Source organism: Dipodomys merriami, unplaced genomic scaffold (assembly GCF_024711535.1).
Source record: "Dipodomys merriami isolate MVZ:Mamm:240054 unplaced genomic scaffold, mDipMer1.0.p SCAF_678, whole genome shotgun sequence".
NCBI lineage: Eukaryota > Metazoa > Chordata > Mammalia > Rodentia > Heteromyidae > Dipodomys > Dipodomys merriami.
This window is the reverse complement of record NW_027206266.1, coordinates 307,955-335,054: the sequence shown is the minus strand read 5'-3', so window position 1 is coordinate 335,054 and position 27,100 is coordinate 307,955. Positions and strand designations below refer to the sequence as shown.

At 42.4% G+C, this 27,100-nt stretch overlaps 1 protein-coding gene across 8 annotated transcripts in view; it reads right to left on the bottom strand.

The window, feature by feature from the left end:
- Positions 1–1,969: 1,969 nt before the first annotated feature.
- The window catches only part of LOC138815868 (endogenous retrovirus group K member 18 Env polyprotein-like), a 48,557-nt gene continuing 23,426 nt past the window's right edge, over positions 1,970–27,100 (bottom strand). For 4 of the 8 annotated variants that reach the window (XM_070005245.1, XM_070005246.1, XM_070005247.1 and 1 more), the window contains 4 exons: positions 21,884–21,969; positions 16,033–16,117; positions 12,346–12,566; positions 9,306–11,259 (listed from right to left, as the gene is read on the bottom strand). In XM_070005245.1, the coding sequence (XP_069861346.1) occupies positions 10,964–11,259; positions 12,346–12,566; positions 16,033–16,100 (585 nt within the window). In that variant the 5' untranslated portion in view covers positions 16,101–16,117; positions 21,884–21,969 and the 3' untranslated portion in view covers positions 9,306–10,963. Of the gene's footprint in view, positions 3,489–9,305; positions 12,567–16,028; positions 16,118–21,883; positions 22,252–27,100 lie in introns of those variants that run through there. The other 4 variants (XR_011368508.1, XR_011368507.1, XR_011368509.1 and 1 more) reach the window with 4 other exon arrangements.

Genomic DNA, 27,100 nt, shown 5'->3' with positions numbered 1-27,100 from the left:
TCCCAGTTCAAAGCCAACCCATGCAAAAAGACCCTTACCTCCAATTAACCAGCAAAAGACAGAAAGCTGAGCTGTGGTTCAAAAGGCAGACTACCAGCCTTGCAACAACAACAAAAGTTAAGGGACACCATCCAGGCCCTGAATCCAAGCCTCAGTAGTGGCTCTCACACACAAAAAATAACCATGATACCACCACAGGATGTGCATATCTTAGGTAAGGATGCAGATGGATGGGATGATGACTGTATTGTAGCCCAGTCTGTGAAAAAACCTAGGTGAAATCTTTCCTCAATACATCTTCATTTCCCTCTACACATTTAAAATCACACACACACACACACACACACACACACACACACACACACACTTACATGGTTATATTTGTCTATATAATTATGTAAAATACATATCATACACACTTGCTTCTGAATTTTGTCCATCTTTTGGTTTTATAGGTAGTACAATATATCCAGGGTTTGGCTCATACTTGTAATTTCAGCTGCTCATGAAGGTGGGATCTGAAGATCACAGTTTGATGCCAACCCAAGGAAACAAATCCTCAAGATTCTTATTTCAATTAAGTAGCAAAAACCAGAAGTGGAAATCTGACTTAAATGACACAGTGATTGCATTGAACAAAATAATCTAAGCAAGATACCAGACCTCCATTCAAGCCTACGTACTGGCCCACTAGCACTCCAAAAGCCAAAATCCCCAAAAGACCAAACCAAAAATATGTCAAAATATTTTATAATTTTTGAAGCAAAATCCAATGAGGCAACGTAGTTTGTTGAAGATTTGGTGGTAAAATGTTGAAAAACCCCAAATTCCACATGTGTTTAAATGATTCAACAGACAAGCAACCAAGTAAAAATTTCCCAATAATGTTCCTTAGTATCCACTGGGACCCTTGACAAAGATTTTTTTCTATGCTTTTCAAAAAATCAGTTATTTTTCAGTAGTATAAATATTATAAGTTATAGAAGTTTTTTAAAGTTCCAAAGTGAATTGAATGTAAAACAAAAAGCACTTAATATTACCAGTTTCTATGACTCTGGTAGAAAACCTGTAATACTGTGGCCTTTATGAAGGAGGAGAGGGAAGACTGGTCATGAAATGTTGGGAAGAAGAGTTTCCAATTGACTGTTTGAAACCCAATCTTCTGCCCCCCACCCCAACAGGCAGAGGCTTGAACTCAGGGATTAGGTGCTGTCTTGAGCTTCTTCTGCTCAAAGCTAGCATTCTACCACCTGAATCATGGCACCACTTCTAGCCTTTTCTGAGAAGTTTGTTAGAGTTGAGAGACTTATGAACTTTTATGTTTGGGATTGAGTTCACATCTCAGTCTCCTGAGTAGCTAGGATTATAGTTGTTAGCTTCCCATGCCTGGCTTACATTCCACACTATTGAACACATAAAATTCAATTAGGAGGCTAAGATCTGGAGAATGGTGATTCAAAGCCAGGCCAGGCAGAAAAGTCTGCAACTCCATCTTCAACAAGCAAAGAGCTGGACTTGAGCAGTGGTTCAAGTAAGGTGAGTATGAGACCCTGATTTCAAATACCATTATGGGCAAAAACATAACAAAATAAAGCAATGCCCCAAATTAAAATAATAAAATTGCTCAATACCAAAATAATGGTCATTAAATAATGGTTTGAAAAGTAGAAAACAAATACACCCCTCCATAAATCCACATATAAAAATCTTCCAGCCAGATACCGGTGGCTCAAGCCTGCAATCCTAGCTACTCAAGAGGTTGAGATCTGAGGATCATGGTTCAAAGCCAGCCCAGGCAGGAAAGTCCCTGAGACTCTTATCTCAATAAACTACTCAGAAAACCAGAAGTGGCACTGTGGCTCAAGTAGTAGAGTGCTAGCCTTGAGCTGAAGAATGAGGGACGGTGCTTAGGCTCAGAATTAAAGTCCCATGACTGACAAAACAAAAAACAAAATCCAAAAAACAAAAAACAATAAACAAAAAAGAAACTTCCACAAAATATTTGAAATGGGTGAATTTTCAATAAGGAAACAACATTTTTCTTTCTGTTTTTTTCTTGCAACAGCAAAAGAGATGGTTTATTGTACATGTGTCACACTTGGCCACAACTATGAACAGAACTAGTCCAGAATGTCACAGGTCTGGGGCACAGGATCATCAGGGGATGCTTGGTTATGAGCAAGGTGTGTCTTTCAGAGATGATCTTGGCAATGAAAGTTCTGGATCCACTGGGAAATCACAGCGGCATGCAGTCCAACATCTCAGCGTCCCAGCCTATGGCATTCCTTATTCCTCCTGCTCCTCTGGCCTTGATGGGTGCACAAACTGGTTTACTTAGACCTCTGCCTCATCTTTCTTCTTTTGCCCTTCAGCCTGCGCATTCGCTTCCTCTACTTGGCTCTCATGGTGCTGTTTTTTCTAGGAAGATGGTGCTAAGGCAAAGAGCAGGAAACAACATTTTTCTACCTAAAGATGTCTGTGGGGTTAACAGTGGAAGAAATAGATTTATTACCAGATATTTAGACCAACATGCCAATTCTGACATATCTATGATGATAGAGACTAGCTTTAGAATGATAAAAATAAACCAAAGGACTACATCCCAAAGTACTGGACAAGGCTAACAAAGCAGAGTAGGGCATCAGGGTATAGGGTAAGAGCTATGTAGAAAAACTAGTTGTTCCTACAATGAAAAGTATTACCAGGCCTAGCAATTCAAGTTCGCCATACCAAGTAGATTTTGAAAAATAGTCTGTTACTTATTATATTAAAGAAAAATTTAAACTTGTAGGCTCTTCAACTTTATATCAAACAACCTAAACTTTGCTCAGGGGACATGGTACTTAATATTTGGATCATCAAGTGCCAATTCCAAATTTAATTATACAAATAATAACTCTACTAATAGAGAATGTTAATGGTTTCTTACAGATGGAGCTGAAGGTAAAACTGCTAAGACTTTTCCCACGTAAGAGACTATTCTTATTACACCTCTTCCCATGGTCTTCCAACTGCCTCAGTTCATTCATTTTTTTTTTAACCAAACTCGAATATTTCCACTTTATTCACCCAGATGTCCTTTTAACACTTCAAAGGCTGTTTTTGAGAAATGATAAAATTTTCAAAAGCACAAAAAATGCCACCCAAGTTAAGAAGTTTTGAGATCAAGCAGATGAAAGGGAAAATTTGAGTAAGGAGCGAGTTTAGTGTCCTAGCCATGACAAAATCCTAAGAGTTAGTGAGTGAACACATGACTCTGCACATATCCACAGAGTTGAGGTCACATGATGATTCTGGCTCCTGGTCCTCCTCTTTGCTTTCCTGGTCTGACACACCATTCTCTGGGATGCTGAGCTCTTCTTTAGGCTTTCTTCATTCCCCTCCAGTAACTCCTGCTTTATAGGCTTGCACAAGATAGTCTTTTTCTTCATTTTGATATTTGGTTTAGGTTGAGAAAGCTATTTTTTCTCCAATTCAATGCTGTTTGCCTATAAAAATCACAATAAGAAAAACCCAACTAAGACAAGCATCCTTGGTTAAAGGCATTCTAGGTTGTAATCTCTGAACTTTTAGGGCCTACTTTACTCTTGGCTTTGACTGTCTTTTGTCTTCCTTCTCAATCAAACTCTCCCCATCCCCACTGCTAGGACTTGAACTCAGGGCTTAGAATCTGTTCTTGTTTGCTTTTTTTCCCCCTCAAGGTTAGTGATTTTCCACTTGAGCTGCAGTTCCACTTCCATCTTTTTGGTGATTAATTGGAGATAACTAAACCATGATGCTCAGATCTCAGCCTTCTGAGTAGCTAGGATTACTCAATGAATTTTCAGGAAGAGGCATCATGATGTTATGGGATTTCATGAAGTCATAAATATGATGATACCCAAAACCTTGAACAAGGACATTCTCAACTTCACCCCAGCATAACCATTGAAGTGAGGGATTTTAAACACTTATACATTAGTACTGCTCATATTCCCCTCAGACTTCAGGATCACACATCACTTTTGACTATCAAGCCTCACTGGTTACCTGGAACTCCCAACAACAGTTTCTGCTTTCCTTTTACTTGGAGACCTGAAACTTGAAGATTAGGATTTACTTTGTTCAATTTTGAGTCTCCTCGGTATTTTTCTTCAATTTTTGTTAATCAGTTTTAACTTGAAGTGATACTCTGCTAAGATCAAGGCAACCTAAGACATAGCATATCATTTTTAATTGTCTCTTTGCTTAGTTTACTTTAATCAAAGGATTAAGAAATCTATTATAAGGTTTTTGGTGGGGGTAGCATTGTGAAGGGAAGGGCAAATGGACAAATGTGGTGGAAGTACTTTATGTGCTCCTACAAAAGTAAACAATGAAGGTGGGGGAAAGTGGCTCACAACTTTAATCCTATCTATTCAGAAGGTTGTAAGCAGGAAAAATCAGTGAGTCTTATCTCCAAAAAACTACCAAAAGAAAGGAAATGGGTTGTAGCTCATGTGGTAGCATGCTAAGATTAAGCAAAAGGAGCATAGATATGATACTCAAGCCCCGAGTTCAAGACCTAGAATAAGCACAAAACAAACTAACAAAACCTGCTGAAATTGCTTTAAGAAGGGTCTATGAGAGAAAAATGGTTAGGGTAGATTTGATTTGGGAACATTTGGTATCTGTCACAGTATATGCGAATAGATCCACTATAGGTTGCTGTGGAAATATTATTCCTTGTTCCATTATGAGCTATTTGGATTCACTATTTCAGTGTGAAGTGATATTTCTTGAGAGAAAATTGTCAGTTTGGAGCCCAGCACTGCTGGATCATGCCTATAGCCTTAGCTGCTCAGGAGGTGGAGATCTGAAGACCAATGTTTGAAGCCAGCCCATGAAAGAAAGTCCATGAGACTCATCTCCAAAAAACTACTAAAACACTCCTGGAAGTGGTGCTGTGACTCAAGTGGCACAGCACTAGTCTTGAGCAAAATTAGCTCAAAGACAGCACCCAAGCCCTCAGTTCTAACCCCAGGATCAGCATATACACAGAAAAAGTTTAGTATGACTTCTGAACGAGGTTTTGTACCATTTTTCCATGAGTTCATTTTCAGACAGCACTATGTCCTGTGGGAGGCTTCTGTGTTCTGGCTTACATGGCATTTCTATTAGATGATATGTAATAGGCATCTACACAAAATTCCCTCACTCAAATTATATTCTTCAGTTAACAATCTATTATGGGAAAGAATTGAATTTCCCCATTTGTTTAAGTACTCAATGAATTTAACAGTATAAATTTGTAGATTGCTATTTAAGTTATATTCCATTTCTATTAGTTTACGCTCTTAAAGTTCTTATTCTTAGTTTATGTAAGTATGTATGTATGTATGTATTTTGTTGGCCATGGGGTCTGAACAAAGGGCCTGGGAGCTGTCCCTCAGCTTTTCAGCTCAAGGCTAGTGCTCTACCACTTGAGCCACAGTACCACTTTCTGCTTTTCTGCTTATGTGGTTCTGAGGAATTGAACCCAGGGCCTCATGCATGTGAGGCAAGCACTCTACCATTCAGACACCTTCCCAGCCCCTCTTTGTTTAGTTTTAAAGTGCCTTTAATGACCTTTCTTAATATAAGATGATATAATTCTATAACTATATCTAGTTTTTTTAATAGGTTGATGATTTCCCATAGATTCACCGCCATCAAAAGATACAAAGTATTTCCTTCACCCTTAAAAGAACAGCCAACTTCTGTTTCCTCAGAAGTTGCACAGAGGTTCTTCCTGCAGAGTATCTCATACTTATATCTAACACCATGTGACAGAACAGACAATAACAATGTCTTGTTATTCTGTTATCCTCAGAAAATAAAATGCTATTCAAAAAGACTTTGGACCTTTGTTTCCTCATGTTATTTATAATTTAAGGGAGCTCAATGCCAGACATTACTATTTTCTGTAGTTGTATGTTACAAGATCTACATTCATTCCCATGGAATATTTTATTTTTGTTGGGTGTGGTGGTCCTTGTACTAGGGCTTCAACTCAGGACCTGGTAATGTCACTTCAGATTTTTGCTCAAGGCTGGGACTCTTCCACTTGAGCTACCTCACTGCTTCTGGCTTTTTAGTGTTAACTGGAAATAAGACTGGGTAGGTGATGGAGTGGGTATGACTGTGATACATTGTATCCATGTATGGGAACGTCACAACCTCCTTCTTGTACAACCAATACTTGCTAATAAAAAGAAAGATAATTAGAGGTCTAATTGTTCACAGTAAGTTTCTTGTAATTTCCCTTCTTATGTCTTTCTCATTTTTTTCATGCTAGCATGTGTTCAGTGCTGACCCTTAGCTCTTTTTCTTATGGCTAGTACTTCAGCCACAGCTCTAGTTCATTTTTGCTAGTTAATTGGAAGAAAGAAACTATCTGATATTTGTGCCTAGGTTGTCTCTGAACCTCAGTACTCAGATCACAGCATCCTGTGTAGCTAGGATTACAGGTGAGAGCTACTCAGATCCTTGTTGTCTCCTAAATTATCCCATGTCCATTTCACAATGGCAGTCCATTTCCATGCTTCCCAGCTTTGCAGAAATAGCTTAATTATAATCCAACACCAAGTCTAACCTCACCACAGATGCTATTTTTTGTGTCATACTCTGACTATAGACACCCTTCTCCTGGCTGATGCATTGCAACAACCTAGATGGCTCTCATACTACGCCACAAGGATAGGAAGCCAGGAAACACTAGCTTAGAAGCTGTAAAATCAGAGGAGCAAAAAGATATCGTAGTGCATTCTGCTGTGATCTTATTCTGATTTAAACAGCCTTGTCATCTATTACCAGGAGTAGCTTTGACATCACATTCTGAGTAGTGACTGGGTGTAAGCTGGTGTGTCCGAGCTGACTATAGTATTGTCCTGAGCCTGTGCAGACTGAAGAGACAAGCCAGTGCCAGTAGCACACACATTGGAATAACAAAGCAACCTATAGTTAGGCATTGCCACTCTTTGTTATAGAGTAATGAATGAATGACTCTCTAATTTCTTGACAAGAAATTCCTGCAGACCCATATGCAGCTGCCTCATCAGAGCAAGTAAAGAGCATGGTGCTGCCTGGAGGAAACACTGTGAGAAGCTGCCAGAAAGCATCTGTTTACTGGACTCATGGGGCTCCTCTGTCCTCTAGAATTAATGACAAATGAGGAGCAAACACCTCCCCCTCTAGGCAGACATACACAGGAAGAGCATTGCCACAGCACAACAGGGGACTCCCAAGACATACACTTGATCTGTGCTGTCAGAACTGAGAGTTTTATTTTTGGGGGGGAGGGTCCGGTTGTGGGGCCTGAACTCTGGGCCTGTGCCCTGTCCCTCAGCTCTTCAGCTCAAGGATAGTGCTCTACCACTTGAGCCAAAGCGCCACTTCCGGCTTTCCATTTTGCTTATATGGTGCTGAAGAATCGAACCCCCGGGACTCAGGCATGCAAGGCAAGAGCTCTACCACTGAGCCAACTTCCCAGCCCCAGAGCTGAGTTTTTAATGACACTTCATCCCACAGTGCTCCCTAAACCTTCAACCCAACCCTGCTCCTTTCATGTCCCTGACAATGTTTAGAGGCATCCAACATCCAGACTGAAGATGTTCCTTCATGTTTGGAGTAAGTCTGATCAGACTTTATATGGATCCACTGCTCAGTCAGGACTCTCGATCCCTCCCATCCCCATTTTGATAATGTGTGTCTCTTGACCTATTCCTGTCTTCTCTTTTCAAGATTCAGTCAGGGCCGGGTACAGGTGGCTCACACCTGTAATCCTAGCTACTTAGAAGTCTGAGATCTGAGGATCGTGGTTCAAAGCCAGCCCAGGGAGGAAAGTCCGTGAGACTCCTATCTCCAATAAACCACCAGAAAACCAGAAGTGGCTCTGTGGCTCAAGTCGTAGAGTGCTAGCCTTGAGTTGAAAAGCTCAGGGACATCACCCAAGCCAAGCCCAGAGATCAAGGCCTATGACTCAAAAATAAATAAATAAATAAATAAAAGAAAGCAAAAACATACAAAGCTCAGAATGGCAAGCAGCTGAAAACAGGATGGAATAAACCAACATTATCTATGACAGTTTTCAGATTATGCAGAGAAATGCCTGCATTGTTGAAGCCCAAGCCCATCTGATAGCTGAGTTTTAGCTGGCTGGCATGCCCATGATGCCAGGTAATGGTATTCACCAATTTTGTGATATTATTGGATGAGACCAATAGGCTTCAAGTTGGGAAGCTGAAAATTTTCTATTGATCTAGAAGGAGAAATATATCAAGACAAGAAATGGGATTAACACAATGCCAAAAGCAAAAGGCCATCCAATCCAAGGAAGACAGAATAACTCTGTCTCTGAAAAGATGATTCTCTCAAAGGAATCCTGAGCTGAGTATGGTGATCTATGTTTGCAATCTCTGAATTTAGGAGGCTGAGTCAGAAGTTAGGTTGAGACTAGCCTAAGTTCCATGCCAAGAGAAGAACACAAAACCAAAGCTCATCTTACAAAATAAAAGAAGGACTGGGAATGTGGCTTAGTAATAGAGTGCTGGCCTAGCACATACATGAAGTCCTGGGTTTGGTTCCTCAGTACCACATAAAGAGAAAGGCTGGAAGTGGTACTGAGGCTTGAGTGGCAGAGTGCTAGTCTTGAGCAAAAGAAACTCAAAATGAATGGTGTTAGGAAAAATGTAAAATTAATGAAATAACATCTCTCTCCCTCCCCTATATCCCTTCCTGCTTTCCTCCCTCCCTCCTTTTCTCAGTACTAGGGTTTATACAAAGGATTTCATGCTTAGGCAGGTGTTTAACTCTTAATCCACACTACGGCCTTTTTGTACTTTAGTTTTTAAGTTAGGGCATCCTGTTTTCTTCCCATCCCAGGACCAGCCTCCCATCTAGCTGAGATTATTGGAATCAGCCCAGCTTGATGATTGTGATCAGATCTCACTTTTTGCCTGGGTTGATCTTGGATTGCAATCCTCTCAATCTATGCCTCCCAAGTAGATGGTACTACAGGAGTGATCTATTATGCTTAGCCTTTAAAATGATCACTTAGAGCTGGGCACAAGTGGCTCCTGCCTGTAATCCTAGCCACTCAGGAAGCTGAGATCTGAGGATCGAGATTCAAATCCAACCAGTGCAGGAAAGACCATGAGACTCTTATCTCCAATAAACCACCAGAAAACCTAAGTGGTCCTGTGGCTCAAGTGGTAGAGTGCTAGCCTTTAGCTGAAGAGCTAAGGGACAGCAGTACCCCGGCCAAGAGTTCAAGTCCCAAGACAGACAAAAAAAATCACTTAGGAAGATAAAAGAAAAACTCCTGAATTCTCACATTTATTTAAATAGCGGCTGCCAGTCATATTTCATAAAGCACTTATGGGGCCCATGAAGTCTTTTATTTTTAAAATACAATAAAATAGTACTAGAGCAGTTGGGATATTGTTCTGCCAGTAACACAACTGTAAGAGGCTCGGAGGGAGCAAGCAAGCCGGCTACAGGCCAGCTCCACCGCCGCTTCTTCTGAGCAGCAAGCAGCCATGACTGGGGCACAGGCTCCTCAGGCCAGACCCTGCAGGCAGGGCAGCCCCTCCAAATCCCTCCAGTGGCTGACCTCAGGCCTCAAAGGCTCCAGCGCCGAGCTTCCTGGGCTCATCCCTAGGCTGGAGGTGCAGTGTGAAACAGCAAAGGAGCCAGCGAGACTCCTCCAGTGTCAGGGCAACCAGGCAGGAGTGGAGCCAAATGGCCAAACTTGCAGCAGCGACTGCAGCAGTTGTTGCTGCCTCGTGCAGCATGGGCCAGGGCTCCTGCAGCTGCTCAGGCACAGCCAGAGGTGGAGAAAAACTCCAGGACTGACACAGCCCCCTTCCACCCAATCTGCCTAAGATCTGGGAGCTGGAGTGGGAGCAGAAGGAGAGGGGTTCATATGGGTGTTGGAGGCATAGGCCTGCAAAACCCCATTTGAGCACCTGTGTGCCCTGAGGGTGCATACAGACATGCATCCCTTCCTTCCAATTTATTTATTTTTGTTGGTTGTGGGGCTTGAACTCTGGGCCTGGACGCTGTCCCTCAGCTCTTCAGCTGAAAGCAAGTGCCCTACCACCTGAGCCACAGGACCACTACCAATTCTTCTCGGGGAGGAAGGGACACCCTTTCCTCCATGCTGGGCAAAGGTTCTGCCCCGGTGCAAGACTCAGGTAATGGTTTGCTCAAAGTACCATTCGTGCTTCATCTACTTAACCACGTAGAACAATGCCTGGAGACCCCCCCCCCATGTGTAAATCACCTGTGCTTTACCTACTTTTACAACCTTGTTTAGTGGAACTGCTCCACATTTGTTGACAAGGATTAGCTTTTTCTGTTTAAACTCTCATTGTCTGTGCTCCCATAAAACTGTTTAACTCTCTGCCCCTGACTGAAGATTTACTTCTCCTGCTTGTGTGCTGTATATAAGCATGTGATGTTCCAATAAATTTTGTCTATACCCACATGGTGTAGTCCCTTCTTGCCTATACCACACATCGTGTTCCCAGATCCCGTTGTGGAAACAGCAACAGATGGGGTTATGCCGGTTGATGCCTCTGACATCTCCCCCCTTTTTTGTTTTTTAAGTACAACTGTAAGCAAGAGATCCTTTGCAGAAGGGATTTGCAGAAACTATTTTGGAATGTAGACAGCAATATCTTGACAAGACATAATGCAATCAATCCTGTAGAAACACTATGGGTAAAACTGTGCCACCAGGTTCGAGGGTCCAATTGGTTTAGCACAGATGCAATTCCCTCAGCCAGACCTTCATATCCCACCCCAGGGAGTTGTGCCAAGAAAGTCTCAATGACTTCCTGCTGTAACTAGTGGATGTCCCAAGTCAAATTTCCTTGCAAGACTGGCAGGTGGTAGTGAAGTCCCTGCCAAGTAATGTTAGAAGTGTTGAATCAAGTAGGAGTGATGCACAGTTTATTGAGCTCTAATCACACTTGAAGGTTAGCTGTTTCTGCAGATCAATTATCTGGTCTCCCATCCACTGCACCGTGTGTTGCAGGGTGTTCAGACGGGAATCAATGTCCTGTTTAATATTGTGCTGATGAGTCCATAGCTGGTGACAGTCCAGCCACTTCTCTACAAAGTCCTTGGTTTGGATGGAGGAATGCAGGGCCACTCCGGCAGTCGCAGCAGTCATGGTGATAGCAGTCATTTCAAGGATCACAGCTACACTCAGACCCAGGAATCTCCTAGTTCTCTTCAGCAGTTGCTGGAAGACTCCTGTCAACAAACCAACAGTGGGGCTCTCCTGCCAAGGTCGGGTGAGGTTAACAGGCACCCAGACCCCTAAGCGAGATCTTAATATCAGGAGAGACTGAGAAGGCATATTAAAAGAAATAGTATGATTTAAGCATGTAAAGAGTCCAGGCTGCGTGGGTTCTCATTGATTGACACTGTCCCTGTGGGCTAGGACATAGGAAAGTTTAATACAACCCTGTACAGTAAAAGAATGGTTCCTGTAAAATGTATAATTTGCCTCATGGGCCCTAGTAAAGTGACCAATCCAATTCTGAGTTGTATAAAATTGCGTGGCAAGTTTTATAAATGCCACTGCTCAGGCCCTAAGTGTCCCCTGAAGTTTATATGTGGCCTACGAGGCACAAGGCCTCCATCATGTCAGGTGAGCAAGCCAATGGGTTCTACATGATTTATAACTCCATTGTATAGACGTCACCATCAGAAGAATTATTAGTATACCAATCACCAACATGCTTTTCAGAATAATTGGCAATGAAACATCCATGAGGACCTCAATCTATAAATGAGATGTTATCATTATGCTGTATAATCTTTCCTCTAGGGTTTTGACACTGAGACCACTGAATAGAAACATAAACAAAATTCAATAATTAATGTCCTGGCATACTAGGTTAGGTGGTCGCCCAGTCTTATTTGTATAAGAATGATCCTTACCAATAAAATTTAAGGAAATTGTGCTGAATAGCCCCATATGATTGTTGATTTTATCATCAGGCAAGATGTATGCCCATACCTGTCTTCTGGTTGGTAAGCAAGGTGATGTCCCTAAACACAGTGGTAAAGACTCAAATCCTAAGGAAATAATATAAGGTATGCCTTCCTCACCTGGATGAGTAGGGTCTGCATGATCCCATGGTGGAGGAAAATACATGCTGTCATTTGTATACGCCACCGGACCTTGGTCTAGCTAATCCACTAATTTTAACAATGGTCGGTGAGTGACATAGGCCCAATATGCATGTTCACTACTCACTGCAGAAGTATTCACAAGCAGTGCAATCATGGCCAAAACAGATATTCAGGTATTCTAGGGGTTTTTGTACTGACCAGGGTGGCTTCGGTCTTGTGTCAACACCTTATTCTGACCCCATGTTGCTGGGGTCAAGCTGGTTTTCTTAAGATAAGGATGATGGCTTCCTCCAGACTTCAACCTTAGGTCTGCAAATCTGCGTACTAGATGTTCTTCCTCAGGGTTGTGTTGTGTTGTTTTTGCTTCTCTGGAGGTCGGATGAGTCAAAAAGGGACCCAGATGTTGCCAGTAGATCCATCTGGAATGATAGAAACGCTATTTTCACTTATGGGGCATTAGTCTTATTCTTCATTGATTAAATTTTTTAAACCATATGGGAATAGATAGTGAGGTGGTGCTAGAGGGATAAAATGCTTTTCAGCTTTAGTGAAAGGATCACTTTGAGTGAAATTTTAAAAATTTAGAGTAAATAAGGTTAAGGCAAAAGTTCCCTTGGGGATTCCCCTTTTTTGTTTTTTTAATAATTGAAGCTTAAATGTTTTATGGGTGTGTAAACAGTTGGCATTAGTCTACACAGGTTCATTAAAGAAGTTTTACCTAGGGACTAACTTTAGTAAACTCCCCTAATATTTTTCTGATTGTACACTGGCTTTTAGAATATGGTGTGGGGTAGTTTGTCAAGGTGACAACTTTTTACTAATTACATTTTATTCCAAACTAGAGTTTAGGCATAATTTTTTAACTTTTCATAACTGTATGGACCCTTTGGGGGGCGGCTATAGCAGCATAGCCTGTTTAGTACTTTGGTTTGTAAAAGATTTAAATAGTCTAGGATGTTTAAAGGTAAGATCCATAAGAAGTTCCACTTGTAGGTGTTCAGTGGCAGTTTTGTAATTGACAAACAAGTTATAAAAGCAGACCTAACAGTTAGTGATTACAAATTGCATCAAGGCAAATAGGGTGGTTGAGTCCACACAACTGCCTGTAGACATCCTGGTATCTAGGCTGGAGATGGGGGCATTGCACCCAGCTTCAAGGCCTGGAGGTGGGACAAGTCTTACCTTGAAATCCTAGGAAAACATTACCTCCCCAAATGGGCGAAAGCATTGTTTAGCTCCTCAAATAGCCTAGGTGGGACAGGCAGGCCATCCTTTGGAATACAGATGTTTAGTGTAGCTCCTGGTGCTTAACTCTCTACTTAAGCCCTTATCTTTGAAAATTTAACATTTGGTCTAAATCCTGATATAAATGATCTTTTTAGTAATTATCAGACCACAATTTTGTTTTATTTTGGTGTTTATACCAATGTTTCTCTGCTTACCTGGGACTTATTTGTCTCAGTTAAATTTGAATTTTCTCCTTCCTTGTTCTGATTAATACCCTATCTCTTTACTTTTGATCTGGTCCTAACAATTTCATATTTTATTCTTAAACAAATTTATTTGGTTAGTGTCAGCCCAGAATTTACTGCCAATTAGGGTTTTAAGCACATACAGAGCAGTTTGGATTTAAGCTATTCCCCACAATTCACAACCTCAGCCTTTTACAGCCAACTATTACAAATGGTTGACAAGTTCTTGCCCAGTTATGCATGCTTATAAAGTAGCTTGCCATGACCTCCAGCTCTGATCAATTTTAGAAGAGCCAAACATTATTGCCAAAGTCCCAGGAGTGCCTCTTTCTATGTTAGGGTAAACGCAACCTTGACATTTCCCTTGGTCACTGGACTTGAACTTAGTGCCTGAGTGCTGTTTTTCAGCTCTCCAGTGCAAGGATTGCACTTTGCCACTTCGGACTCCAAAGCAACTCTGCCCGCTTTTTTGGCACTCTGCTGGCTAGTTAGAGATGATAATCTTTCTCTGCCTGGACTGGCTTTGAACTGCAGTTTGTAGATCGCTCACCTTTGGTCCTCAGCTCCACCCTCATCTGGGCCCCCTCCCATTTCTGGAGTTCCCTCCATACAACTGGTCTCTCCCTCTCTCCACCCAGACCCACCTGAACTCCCATCTACCTCACTTCCTTTTCTCTCAGATACTTCTGCTACCAGGATGATGATGGAGGTCATGTGCTCCCTCTTGGGGGAAATATGGTTCCTCTAATAAACCTTGTAATAATCTTTCTCCTTTGCCTGCCTGCCTCTGCATGGTCCCATAGGATGGATGTGTCTGATCCTCTTTCACTGGTGGCTCCATACTGGGATAGGTTCCCCAGTGCATTTGCTCCCCCTGCACTTCAGAAGGGAGTTCAAACAGCTGCCCTGGGACCTATTCTGAGATCCTTCACTCCAGTCACCAGAGGACCATCAAGGTAACTTTCTCCTGACTGAGTGCTCTACCAGCCCATCCAGCCCCACTAATTAATTCCCACTCCAGGGTAAGTGACAAGTTTGTCTGAGGTCAGGGTTTCTGATTCCAATATCAGTGGTAAGGCCACCTGAGCCTTTCTGGGCTAACTGAGCCCCACCCTCACCATCTGACCAAAAACTTGGCCAAGTGCTGGAATTAGCCACTAGAGGCCTACCATGGCCCAAGGACCCACCTTGGACCAACATAAGGACAGTCTCCACTGGTGGGGCCACCACCTATTTAGGAGCCAACCTGCACTGCAGAGGACACTCTACTCTAGGCACATGGCTTCAGGTCACTTACCATGGGAAGGACACTAAATTTCTTTACATTAAGGCCACCTGGCCTTGGAGGGCTGTTGAGTCCCCATCATTAAATTTGGCCCCACATTTAAAACTCCACTTCTGAGAGTGCTTGAGCAAGTAGCTCTCTCTCTCTCTCTCTCTCTCCCTCCCCTTAAACTCTGCCTCTTGCCAAAATTACCTGCTTGTAACCTCTTTCACAAGTATTTCATATGCTAAACGCTTTGGTTAAGCCCTGGAAGAATGTAACCAGTAATTGCTTGTTTCTACTCATTAGATAGAAAATGGGTGAGTTTAAGTCTAAACTCCCTGAAATAAAGGCCAACAAGTTTGGATATTACCAAAAGTGTATTAATCTTCTCTCTAGCATTGAGCAAGTGGTGGATGTGCCAAATTGGCATCTTGGTACTTCAGCTTAGTACTACCCCTTCCTCCTCCCCTGTCCTGTGGTGCCATTATGCTAGGCCAAGTGTATGTTCCTATTGCCTCCTGTTCACTAGGTTTCTTGTTGGCAAAGTTTTGTATTTTAAAATGACCACATGGTTCCATCATAATTAGAAAATTAGTTCCACTAAAATTTCAAAACTTTAAAAGTCTATTTTAAAATCTAAGCACGCTCTATAATCTGTGCACAAACATGTCTGTCTGTGTCTTATCTGACTATATGTAAGTGATTATGGTTTCAAGGTTACTCTGCCTACTAAAAATCTTTGTCAATGGAAGCTGTGAATTAATCTAAATTGCTTTAAAACTTTGTGACCTGACTAAGCCAAAGAAAAAACAGGCAGTTTTAAAAGACCTTGGAAAAGGACTTAAAAAAGACAATGTCCTTTACAAAGTAAATGAAATTGGTAACTAAGTTTGCTGTGAATTATGTCATTCCTATGTCCATTTATGCTAAGAGTTAACTATTGTTCACTGACCATGGCTAGTAAACTAAAGCTAAGGGTTTCATTCTCTGTTTTCTCCCCTGTGTGCCGATCAACTTCAATTAAGATCAAGGGACCAGAGTGACTATGCCCAGTCACAGCTGCCTAAACCAGTGGCACCAGCCTGCAAAAGCCAGTGTAAACCAGGTCTCTAACCAGTATATGTAGAAATATTGCAGGTTACCAACAGGAGGTGCAACAGTCCATACATGTTGGGAGATGCCACAGTCTCTCTCAGACTCTGGCCTTGCTTCATCTCACATGACCAAAAGCCTGTTAATTAAGGGTAAAACACAAGACACATTAGATATTTGGTTCTGTAAATGTTCATCGCCAGAAGTTAGACCATACGGGGTGTATGAGCAAAGGATAGAAATTGATTTCTATACTATTTTACAATTGGAGGTAAATTCCTAAAGGTAACAAAGACTGCAGAAAAAAAATATGGCCACTCTTTCTATTCACTGCCCACAGGACAGCCTACAGGCAAAGAATATACAGCCCAGTGTTTCAATGATGCATTTAAATGCAAATTAAAATAACTTTACAAAAAGGATTTAAAATGACATCCCCCTTGCAAAAATTTGAGAAGTTGTGGGGAGTGGCTGGCCTCCCAGACAAGTTTAAAAGATAAAATTTTCCTAAAGGTTTATTTCAAAGTAAAAAGAAATAGGATTATTCTAGTTTGCCCCTAAAATTTTTTGTAACAGTTGCCGGAAGGCCCACAGTAAAAGATAGGACAAGTTTGTCAAATGTAATTTAATAAGTAAAACCATGCTTATAAAACTACTTCCAGCCGGGCGCTGGTGGCTCACGCCTGTAATCCTAGCTACTCAGGAGGCTGAGATCTGAGGATCACGGTTCAAAGCCAGCCCGGGCAGGAAAGACCGTGAGACTCCTATCTCCAATAAACCACCAGAAAACCGGAAGTGGCTCTGTAGCTCAAGTGGTAGAGCGCTCGCCTTGAGCTGAAGAGCTGAGGGACAGCGCCCAGGCCCAGAGTTCAAGCCCCATGACCGACAAAAAAAAAAAAAAAAAACAAAAAAACTACTTCCAATGACCATCTTTGTTGCTTTTAATTGGAGTAAAAGTGACTGTTTGTAAAAAAAAAAAAAAAAAAAAAAAAAAAAAAAACTCATTGATCTGCAGTTTGAAGCCAGTCCAGGCACAGGCAGACTAAAGTCCCTGTGAGATTGTCATCTCTAATCTGCCAACAGAGTGCTCAAAGCTGAGTTGTTTTGGAGTTTAAAGTGGCCAAGTGCTAGTCCTGAGCTGGAGAGCTGAGGGACAGCACTCAAACCCTGAGTTCAAGTCCAGCGACTGACCAAGGAAAGTGCCAAAGATGTATTTATCCCAACATAAGAAAGGCACTCCAGGGACCCTGACAATGTTAAAACATCCAGAGGCAATTACAAACAAATGTTTGGATGACAAAAGTGGTATCAGGTCCTGAGTTACTTGAGCTTGGTCCTCCAAAAAATTGATCAAGCCAGAAGGTCATAGAAAGATAAGTTTGTAAACATGCCTATCACCCATGTTGGTCTAACTGGGCAAAACTTTCCAGAGATCTGTGATAGTGGGTAATAAAAGCTAAGATTGTAGAATGTAAATCCCAAAACCCCTGTATCTCCTCAAAGTCCTAATTGGCAGTAACTTTTGAGCTGGTTAAATTCATCTGTTGAAAAGCTTGTAGAGCTGAGATTATGTTCCTATTGAGATCTGTCTAAAGGCCTACATAGGTAGGCATTCCTCTGCCAGACAGAAAATGCTTTTATAAACCAGGGTGTTAAACAGGCTATGCTGCTGTAGCCCAAGAAAAGGCCTGTACATTTGTTATAGGTTAAATGTTGTCTATAAGCCACTTTAAGCAGGCTACCCAGAGGCAGTGGGTCATAGAGTGCCAATCAGTCTCAGGTTAAAAGCATCTACTGGGCTTTCTTTTAAAAATCTCTGACAAGTAATTGTTAGTCAATTGTGAACAAGTTATAGGTAACCTCCATTTCATTGATCTCCTTGTTGCTTTAACTGGAAATAAAAAGAGCTTTTGTAAGAAAGTTCAAAGCCATCCTGGGCACACAAAAAAAAATCCTTCTAAAACTCCATCTCCCTACTAATCAGCACAGAACCAGGACTATCCAGCCAAAGGCTGAAAGTGGCATTGTGACTCTAAGTAGTAGAGCATTAGCCTGGAACAGAAGGACTCAGGGACAGTGCCCAGGCCTTGAGTCCAAACTGTAAATGCCAACCGGGACAAGCTATCCCAGGAATGGATGTTGAGACAATGGCCAGGACAAAGTCAGTCCTGACCATGGAAAACCATGGAAAAGAGTAAGAGATGCTACCCTAAATGGAGTCACTTTATGCTTTATGCATTGTTTCTGGCAAAACTGGGGCTTCAGCTTCCACCCCCACTACAAAGGCAGAGGAGGGGTCCCGCAGAGCAGTGGGGACCTCACAGATGAAGTCCTTCAGGGGAGGGGGCCTCACAGAAGAGGCTGCAAAAAGGGGTGTACCTCACTGGGAGGCCGCAGAAGTGAGAGTGCATTGTGGGGAGGCCACAGAAGTGAGAGTGCCTTGTGGGGGAGGCCGCAAAAGAGGGGAGGGCCTCACAGGGGAGACTGCAGAGGAGGGGAAACTGCAAAGGCACAGAGGAGGAGTTTAAACTTAAACTCATCCATACTTTTACCTTCAGTTACAAGGGAGAGGGAAAGAGGGAGAGGGAGAGGGAGAGAGGAAGAGAGGGAGAGAGGGAGAGAGAGAGAGCCAGAGCTATCTGCCCAAGCACTCACAGAAGTGGAGTTTTAAATTTGGGGCAAAATTTGATTGAAGAGCTCAGCAGCCCTCCAAGGCCCAGGTGACCTTAATGTAAAGAAATTTAGTGTCCTACCCATGGTAAGGGACCTGATTCCACGGGTCTATATTAGAGTGTTCTCCACAGTACAGGTTGGCTCCTAAAGGGGGTGGTGGCCTTGCCAGTGGAGAATGTCTTCATGTTTGTCCATTTGCATTCCTTGGGCCATGGAGGAGGGTTCCTTGGGCCAAGGTAGGCCCCTGGCACTTGGCTAAGGTTTGGCTCTGATGAGGGGAAGGGGGGCTCAGTAAGTCACAGAGGCCCAGGTGGCCTTACCACTGAGATATCAGAATCAGAAACCCAGACCTCAGATAAACTGGTCACTTACCCTGGAGTGGGATTTAATTAGCAGTGTTGGATAGGCTGGTAGAGCGCTCAGTCAGGAGAAAGTTACCTTTGTGATCCTCTGGTGACTGGCATATAGGATCTCAGGATGGGTCCCAGGGAAGCTGGTTGAACCTCCTTCCGAAGTGGAGGGAGGATCAAACCCACTGGGGAGCCCATCCCCACAGGGGCGACCAATGTAAGAGGATTAGAAAAAATCCATGCAAGGGGACCATGCAGAAGCAGGAAGGCAAAGGAGAAAGATTATTACAAGGTTTTTTAGAGGACCCATATTTCCCCCAAGAGGGAGCACATGACCTCCATCACTATCCTGGTAGCAGGAGGATCTGAGGGAAAAGGAAGTGAGGTAGATGGGAGTCCAGGTGGGTCTGGGCAGAGAGAGGGAGGGGTCAGTTGTATGGAGGGAACTCCAGAAATGGGAGGGGGCCCAGGTGTAGGTGCTCATACTTCGAGCTCATGAATCTACCTGATTCTGGGGCCTGGATGAGTTGCCTTGATCTCTTCTAAGTCATTTACCATATGAGGCTTTTCTGAACTCATACATCACTGCAAATTGCTAGCATTCCTCCCTAGCACATCACTCAATATATTTTTTCCATCATATATTTAAACATATTTATGTGTATACATTCTCTACCCTCCCCCAACCCCACACACAAAGGCATAGACCTTCAAAACAAAGCTTTTCTTTTTTTCCTTGCTACAGTGTCTAGAACCTAATAAACTCAATAGATACAAAAGAGTGAGCTGGGTACTAGTGTCACACCTATTCAGGAAACTGAGATCTAGAATCACTTTTTCCATTTATTTCCCATTTTGATTAAAATTTAAGCATTAAAGGAACTTTTAAAGAGAATCAAGACTTCCTTTTTTCTGGAGGTTTCCTTCACTCCCTTTCACCTAGTCCAGCTCAACCTATGTCCCCCTGGGGGCTTTGGCATCCCAGAAAATCCACAGTCCCCCAGACCCCAGTTAAATTCAGAGAGAATCCAGCATTGCCTTTAGTCATGTGGTGGGCAGAGCAGAAAGCATCCACCACGTGTGCTACCCAACACCTCTAATCCACACCAGTGCCACTTCCATACTCCTAGCCACATGAGCAGCATTGTGTCACCGTCGCTTGCACTGGCATAGGCTTCCGTGGTCATCAGGACAGATGTCCTGAGAGTTATTTCATCTGCACAAGGTGCCATTTCCTGGGTCCAGGTATATTGCTGATCTGGGAAATCACTGGCATTGGAGCAAGCCAGGGCTGCTGCAACCGCACTGTAGGATGCATCTCTCTGCAGCAAAACCTGAGGCCCTTCCTTCCTAGACACAATGGAGATCCTAGAAAATTCCCTGCTTGTCCCTAGATGAGTCCATGAATATATCTACAGCCCTCATCTGTCAGAAATGAACAAAGAGTACAGAATTGTTCAAGTCATTTTCCTTCTTCACAGAAGGGTGCACTATCATCCTGGCCCCCCAGAGCGAGGCAGCACACCAAATGGGGGGATCCACTTGGTTTTCATCCCAACCTAGGAATGATATTATCCCTTCTCATGTTGCTAAGGAATCAGGATCACATCTTTGTAAACAATCGGTTACCAGGGTAATAGGGTCATAGAAGGAAGACAAGTCATTCTAACCATCAGTGGACCATCCCTAGTCAGGAGGCAGTGTACTTTGGGAGGCTATTGCTCAAAAACAAACATCCTTTTTACCTGTTAATGAAACTGCAAATCCACTGCACCTCACCTTTGTCATTACAACAACAACAACAAAAAGAAAAAGAAAAGGGTGTTTTGGATTTTCTTGTCAGGACTGGCTTGAAACCACAATCCTCAGATTTCAACCTCCTGAGTAGTGCCAAGGTTTTTTATGAGACAATTCTCTCAAATTAACCACCAAGAAAGAAGCAAAAAGGAATAAAGAAAAGTCCAGGACTTGAGCTGAGGCTCAACTGGAAGATAATGGACAGCACCCATGCCCTGATTTCAAACCTATGACCAGCACATCATGATCATCATGATCATCATGATCATCATCATCATCATCATCATCATCATCATCATCATCATGTGAATAAAAAGACTGTAAGAGCCTATTAAGAATATTAAAATTGAGGGCTGGGAAGGTGGCTCAGTGGTAGAGCTCTTGCCTTGCATGCATGAGGCCCTGGGTTTGATTCCTCAGCACCTTATATCAAAAAAGAAAAAAGCCGGAAGTGGCACTGTGGCTCAAGTGGTAGAGCACTAGCCTTGAGCTGAAGAGCTGAGGATAGCACCCAGGCCCAGAGTTCAAGCCCCATGACCAAACAAAAAAAATATTAAAATTGAGTGAGCCAGGCACTTTTTGGTGGCTGACATGTAATGCCAGTTAGGAGCATGAAATCTCAGGATGGTGGTTAAAAGCCCACCTGGGCAGGAAATTCCATGAGGCTCTGATCTCCAACTAACCAGCAAAAATGCCAGAAGTAGAGCTGTGGTTCAAGTGGTAAAGCAACAGCCTTGAATGAAAAAGCAAAATAACAGTGACCAGGCCCAGATACATAGGGTAGGACTACTACTAAGTAATCAATTAAATACAAATACACAAATAAAAATCAGAGTGGAAGATGAGCACAAAAGCCAAGAGAATTGGTGGTTTACACCTGGAGCTCAAGCTACACAAAAGACAGAACTTGAAGATCTGGGTTCCAAGGCAACTGAGGCAGAAAAGTCCCTTAGGAATTTGTGAGTATGTATCAGGTGTGGGTCTTGAACCCAGGGGTTGAAATAGAATTTTTTTTTTCTTAAAGGTAGCATTCTACCACTTCCTTTCTTTGGGGGATGAAATGGAGATAAGTTTTATGGACTTACCTGCCTGGGCTTTCAACCCCAATCCTCAGATTTCAGGTGCTGATACAGTACTCTTATCTTCTATGAGATTTTTTATCTTCCATGAACTGCCAAAAAGTAAAAGAAGCCAGAAGTTGATCTGTGTGGCTCAAGCCACAGAGACTGCTTGCTTTGAGGGAAAATGAACAACAAAATCCCTCATACACAGTGGCCCTGCCCTGGTTTCAAACCCAGGAAGTGACCAGGCCCTATGTTCAAGCCCTAGGACCACCACCACCAGCAACAAAAGAATGACTCAGGGACAGGGACTAGGCCCTGAATACAAAGCCTAGAAACAGCATTAAAAATAAAAGAAAAACAAATTCAGAGACTGTGGCTAGGCTCCAGAGTTCAAGGTCTACAACCAGCACCAGGACGGACACACACACACACACACACACACACACACACACACACACACACACACACACACACACACACACACACACACGAAATGAACAATATAATAAGAAGGCAAAAGAAGAAGAGCGAAGTCAATGAAATATTTTTAAGTAGTGGCTCATGCCTATAATCCTAGCTACTGTGGAAGCTGAAATTTTAGGATTGTGGTTCATAATCAACCTGGGCAGGAAGCTCCATGACACTTGGTTTTATGTGTGCTAGTCCTGGGGCCTGAACTTGTGCTGTTTTGCACAAGACTAGAACTATTCTACTTCCAAGCTCTTGGTGATTAATTGGAGATGAGAGTCTCAACAACTTTCCTGCCCTGGCTGGCTTTGAACCACCATCCTCTGATTTTAGAGCCTGGCTAATGTCCCTGTCTTCCCATGAGAATCTTTCTTTTTTTGGGGTTGGTCATGGGGCTTGAACTCGGCCTGCACACTGTCCCTAAGCTCTTCAGCTCAAGGCTAGTGCTCTACCACTTGAGCCACAGGGCCACTTCTGGTTTTCTGGTGATTTAGTGGAGATAATTGTCTCATGGACTTTCCTTCCCAGTCTGGCTTTGAACTGCAATCCTCAGATCTCACCCTCCTGAGTAGTGGCTTACAGGCGTAAGCCACTGGCACTCAGCTTTTTTTTTTCTTTTCTTTTTTCTGTTTTATGGGTTGTGGGGCCTGAACTCCAGCTCTGGATGGTGTCCCTTAGCTCTTCAGCTCAAGGCAAGCACTTTACCACTGAGCCACTTCCCAGCTCCTCCATAAGAAACTTATCCCTTATGAATCACCAAATTTGTTTTACAAAGCCAGATGTTGAAATGTGGCTTAAGTTTTAGGACATGGGAGAGACTCCAGCCCAGTGACCTTGCCCTGATTTCAGGTTTAGGAACAGTCACCACTCCCTGTGTTCCAGCCCTAGGACCAGAACCAAATAAATAAATAACTCCCCCATTTTCACTGTATTTGATCCCATTTTCACTGTATTTGATGTTGGCGTAATTTGTGAAGGTGAAGGGAAAAAACAAATTGTTTAAATAGGGATACAGCTAGACCGATTGCAACAATGAGATGTATAAGAAATTATTTCAAAAAATGAACTTTACAACTTTTGCCTGGTGGGGGTGGTAGAGAACATTACATAAACAAAGCCATTCATGCAGCTGTTGCTCAAGCTGTTAAAGTATGCTAGCCTTGAGAACAAACAATACAAAAAATTCTTCATTCACAGTGGCCCTGCCCTGACTTCAAGCCTCAGGAGAGTGGCCATGTCATGAGTTGAAGCCCTAGCAACAAAAATGAAAATAAATAAATAAATAAAGCCAGAACTTTATCTGTGGCTCAAGCCATAGAGACTGCTAGTCTTGAGAAAGAAAAGGGAAAAACCTCAGACACAGTGGCTCTGCCCTGATTTTATGACTAGCAAAAGTTAAGGCCCTATGTTCAAGCCCTAGGACCAGCAATGAAGAAAAAAAAAAATACAGCAACAACAAAAACTCTGCAAAAATGCCCAAGTCCTGAGTACAAGCCATAAGAGCATCACCTAAAATAAATGCAGAAAGAAAGAAAAATACATAAAGAGCCACAATTTGAACTGTCTTGAGGTGGGAAGCCTACTAGTCTTGAGAAAAAATTAGGAATAATGACCAGGCCTGGAGTTCAAGTACTATAACAAGCTCAAAAAAAAAAAAAAAAATCTGTTGGGAGCCAAAAGGAGTCTCTCAACATGAAGATAGGCTTGACTATCTCACCAGAACATCTTGTGGCTGAGTTTACAGAACCACTCTCAGAAATCCGACGCTTTCATCCTGCCTTATGCAAATATCCTGCAGCTGCTAATGACCACCCTTTCACCCTGCCCTATGCAAACATCCTGCAGCTGCTATGGCCAATGAAAAAGCTTCCTTAATGGCCAATTTAAAAGCTTCCTTATTCCAAGCATATAAATACCCCAGTGTGAAAAATAAAAATTTGCAGCTTGATCAGAATCCCTGTCTTGCTGTCATTCTTCATGTCTCTTGTCCCTTCATTCCTCTCGTTTAGGTTCATCGCCCTCGTTGACGTCCTGCAGGTTGGGACAAAAATCCACAAAAAAAAAACCTTCAAAACAAAAACCTCAGAAAGAGTGGCCAGCCCTAATAATAAGCTAGATGACCCAAACTTACGAAAAAGAGAAAAAGAATAATAAATTAAGTGAAAAGAAGGACAAAAATATTAGAGCCAATTTAAGATTTTAAAAATATGGTTCACACCTATAATCCTACCTCCTCAAATAGCTGAAATCTGAGCATTTGTGGTTTGAATCCAGCCTGGGCAGGAAAGTAAATGAGAATTCTTTTCATTTATGCTACTCCTGGGCTAAAACTTGAGTTTTACTCAAGGCTAGAGCTCTACTGCTTCCTACCTGTTGCTGGTTAATTGGTGAAAAACGTCTCATGGATTTTCATGCCTAGGATGGCTTTGAACCTTGGCTCTCAACTTTCTTTTTTTTTTCTTTCTTTCTTTATTTTATTTTATTTATTTTTTTTTTGTGAACACACTGTACAGCGGTTTTACAATTACATGGGCAGGTTAATGCGTACATTTCTTATCAAGCATTGCAGCCTCCTCCTTTGTTTACACTACACATCCCTTCCCAGCCTCCCCACCCAACCGCCCACCCAATCCTCCCGGCTTTCCCCCCCACCAACATTGAAAAACTCGTTTTCGACATGACAACTTGTACTTCTCATTGTTGCAACAGGTCTACCTATATCCTTAAACGACTTGTTTTTCCCCATCTCCTACACAAGTTATAATGACATCAAATATAGTGAAAGCAGGGTTATACTGTGGGGGAGGGACATACAAAGCTACAAAGAGATAATCTTATAAATGCGTTAGAAACAAATGCATGAAAGGAAAAAAAACATTAAAATACATATCTAAGGATTCATTTTCATAACATCACATTATCTGACCTTTTCTGCTTGACTCATACATATACTAGATATTGCAAATAATGGAAACCATGGCACCTATGTTTCTTTTGGCCTGGCTTACTTCACTTAATATAATGTTTTCCACGTTTTTCCATTTCCTAACAAATGGGGCAATGTCATCTTTCTGATGGAGGCATAGAATTCCATTGTGTATATATACCACATTTTCTTGATCCATTCATTTACTGAGGGGCATCTGGGTTGGTTCCATATCTTAGCTATGGTAAATAATGCTGCAATAAACATAGTTGTGCTGTTGGCGTTAGTGTGGTCTTGTTTGTAAACATTTGGGTAAATGCCCAAAAATGGGATTGCTGGGTCATAGGGGAGCTCTATGTGAAGTCTTTTGAGGAACCTCCAAAGTGCTTTCCAAAGTGGTTGAACAAGTTTACATTCCCACCAACAATGAAGTAAGGTTCCCTTCTGTCCACATCCCCTCCAGCATCTGTTGTTGTTAGAGTTCTTGATTTTTGCCATTCTAACTGGAGTGAGGTGATATCTCAATGTTGTTTTGATTTGCATTTCTTTTATGGCTAGAGAGGCTGAGCATTTCTTCATGTGTCTATTGGCCATCCTTCTTTCTTCTTCAGAGAAGTTTCTCTTTAAGTCTTTAGCCTACTTGTTTATTGGGCAGTTTTTTCTTTGCAGATTTGTTGTTGGGGGATTTAATTTTTTGAGTTCTAAAGTATATTTTAGATATGAGACCCTTGTCTGTTGTATGGCTAGTGAAGATCTTCTCCCAATTAGTGGGCTTTCTATTGATCTTGCTAGCTATGTCCTTTGCCATGCAAAAGATCTGCAACTTCATGCAATCCCATTTGTCCCACCTTTCTTTGATTTTTTGTGTTTCCGGGTCTCTATTCAGAAAATTTCGGCCTGAGCCGAGGAGACCTAGGGTTTCTCCTATTCCATCCTGTAATGTTTTCAAAGTGTCTGCTTTGACTTCGAGGTCTTTGATCCATTTGGAGTTGATTCTGGTGCAAGGTGATATATAAGGATCTAGCTTTAGTTTTCTACAAGTAGTTAACCAATTTTACCAGCACCATTTACTGAAGAGGCTGTCGTTCTTCCATTCTATTGTTTTAGCTCCCTTATCGAAGATTAGATGGCTATAGGTCTGTAGGTTCATTTCTGGGATTTCAATTCTATTCCATTGGTCCTGATGTCTGTTCTTATGCCAATACCAAGCTGTCTGGATAGTCATCTTGGCTTCCTGTAGTTCTTTTTTCCTTTCTGTCTTTTTTGACAGTTGTGGGGCTTGAACTCAGGACTTGTGTGCTGTCCCTGAGCCTCTTGTACTCAAGCCTTGTGCTCTACCATTTGTGCCATAGCGCCACTTCTGGGTTTTGAGTGGTTAATTGGACATAAGAGTCTCACAAGGACTTTTCTGTCTGGGCTGGCTTCCAACTGAGGTCCTCAGATCTCAGCCTGTTGAGTAGTTAGAGCCATAGAACACTTATCTCATATTTGTTAGGTATGAAAAAAAGAGATAGCCGAGTAAGAACAGCACCATGCACATGCTATTCAGGTAAGGGGTAGTTTTATTCAGTAGACCTGCTGGGACCAGGCAAGGTTGGCACTCCACATGGCTGGGAAAGGCCTTGGAATGAGAGAGAGCTGGGAAAGAGAGGAAAGAGAGAGGAAAGAGCTAGAAAAGAGCAGAGAGAGCAGAGAGTGTCTGGGCCTGGGCTAGGCCTTATCTAGGGTACGGGCAGAGAAAGGTGTGGACACATCAAATTCAGATATGACCTCAGTGGATGCAAATGTGACTTCTTCCAGGTGTCCCAGTTGCCTAGGTAACGCAGTTACTGGGTGGAGACTTT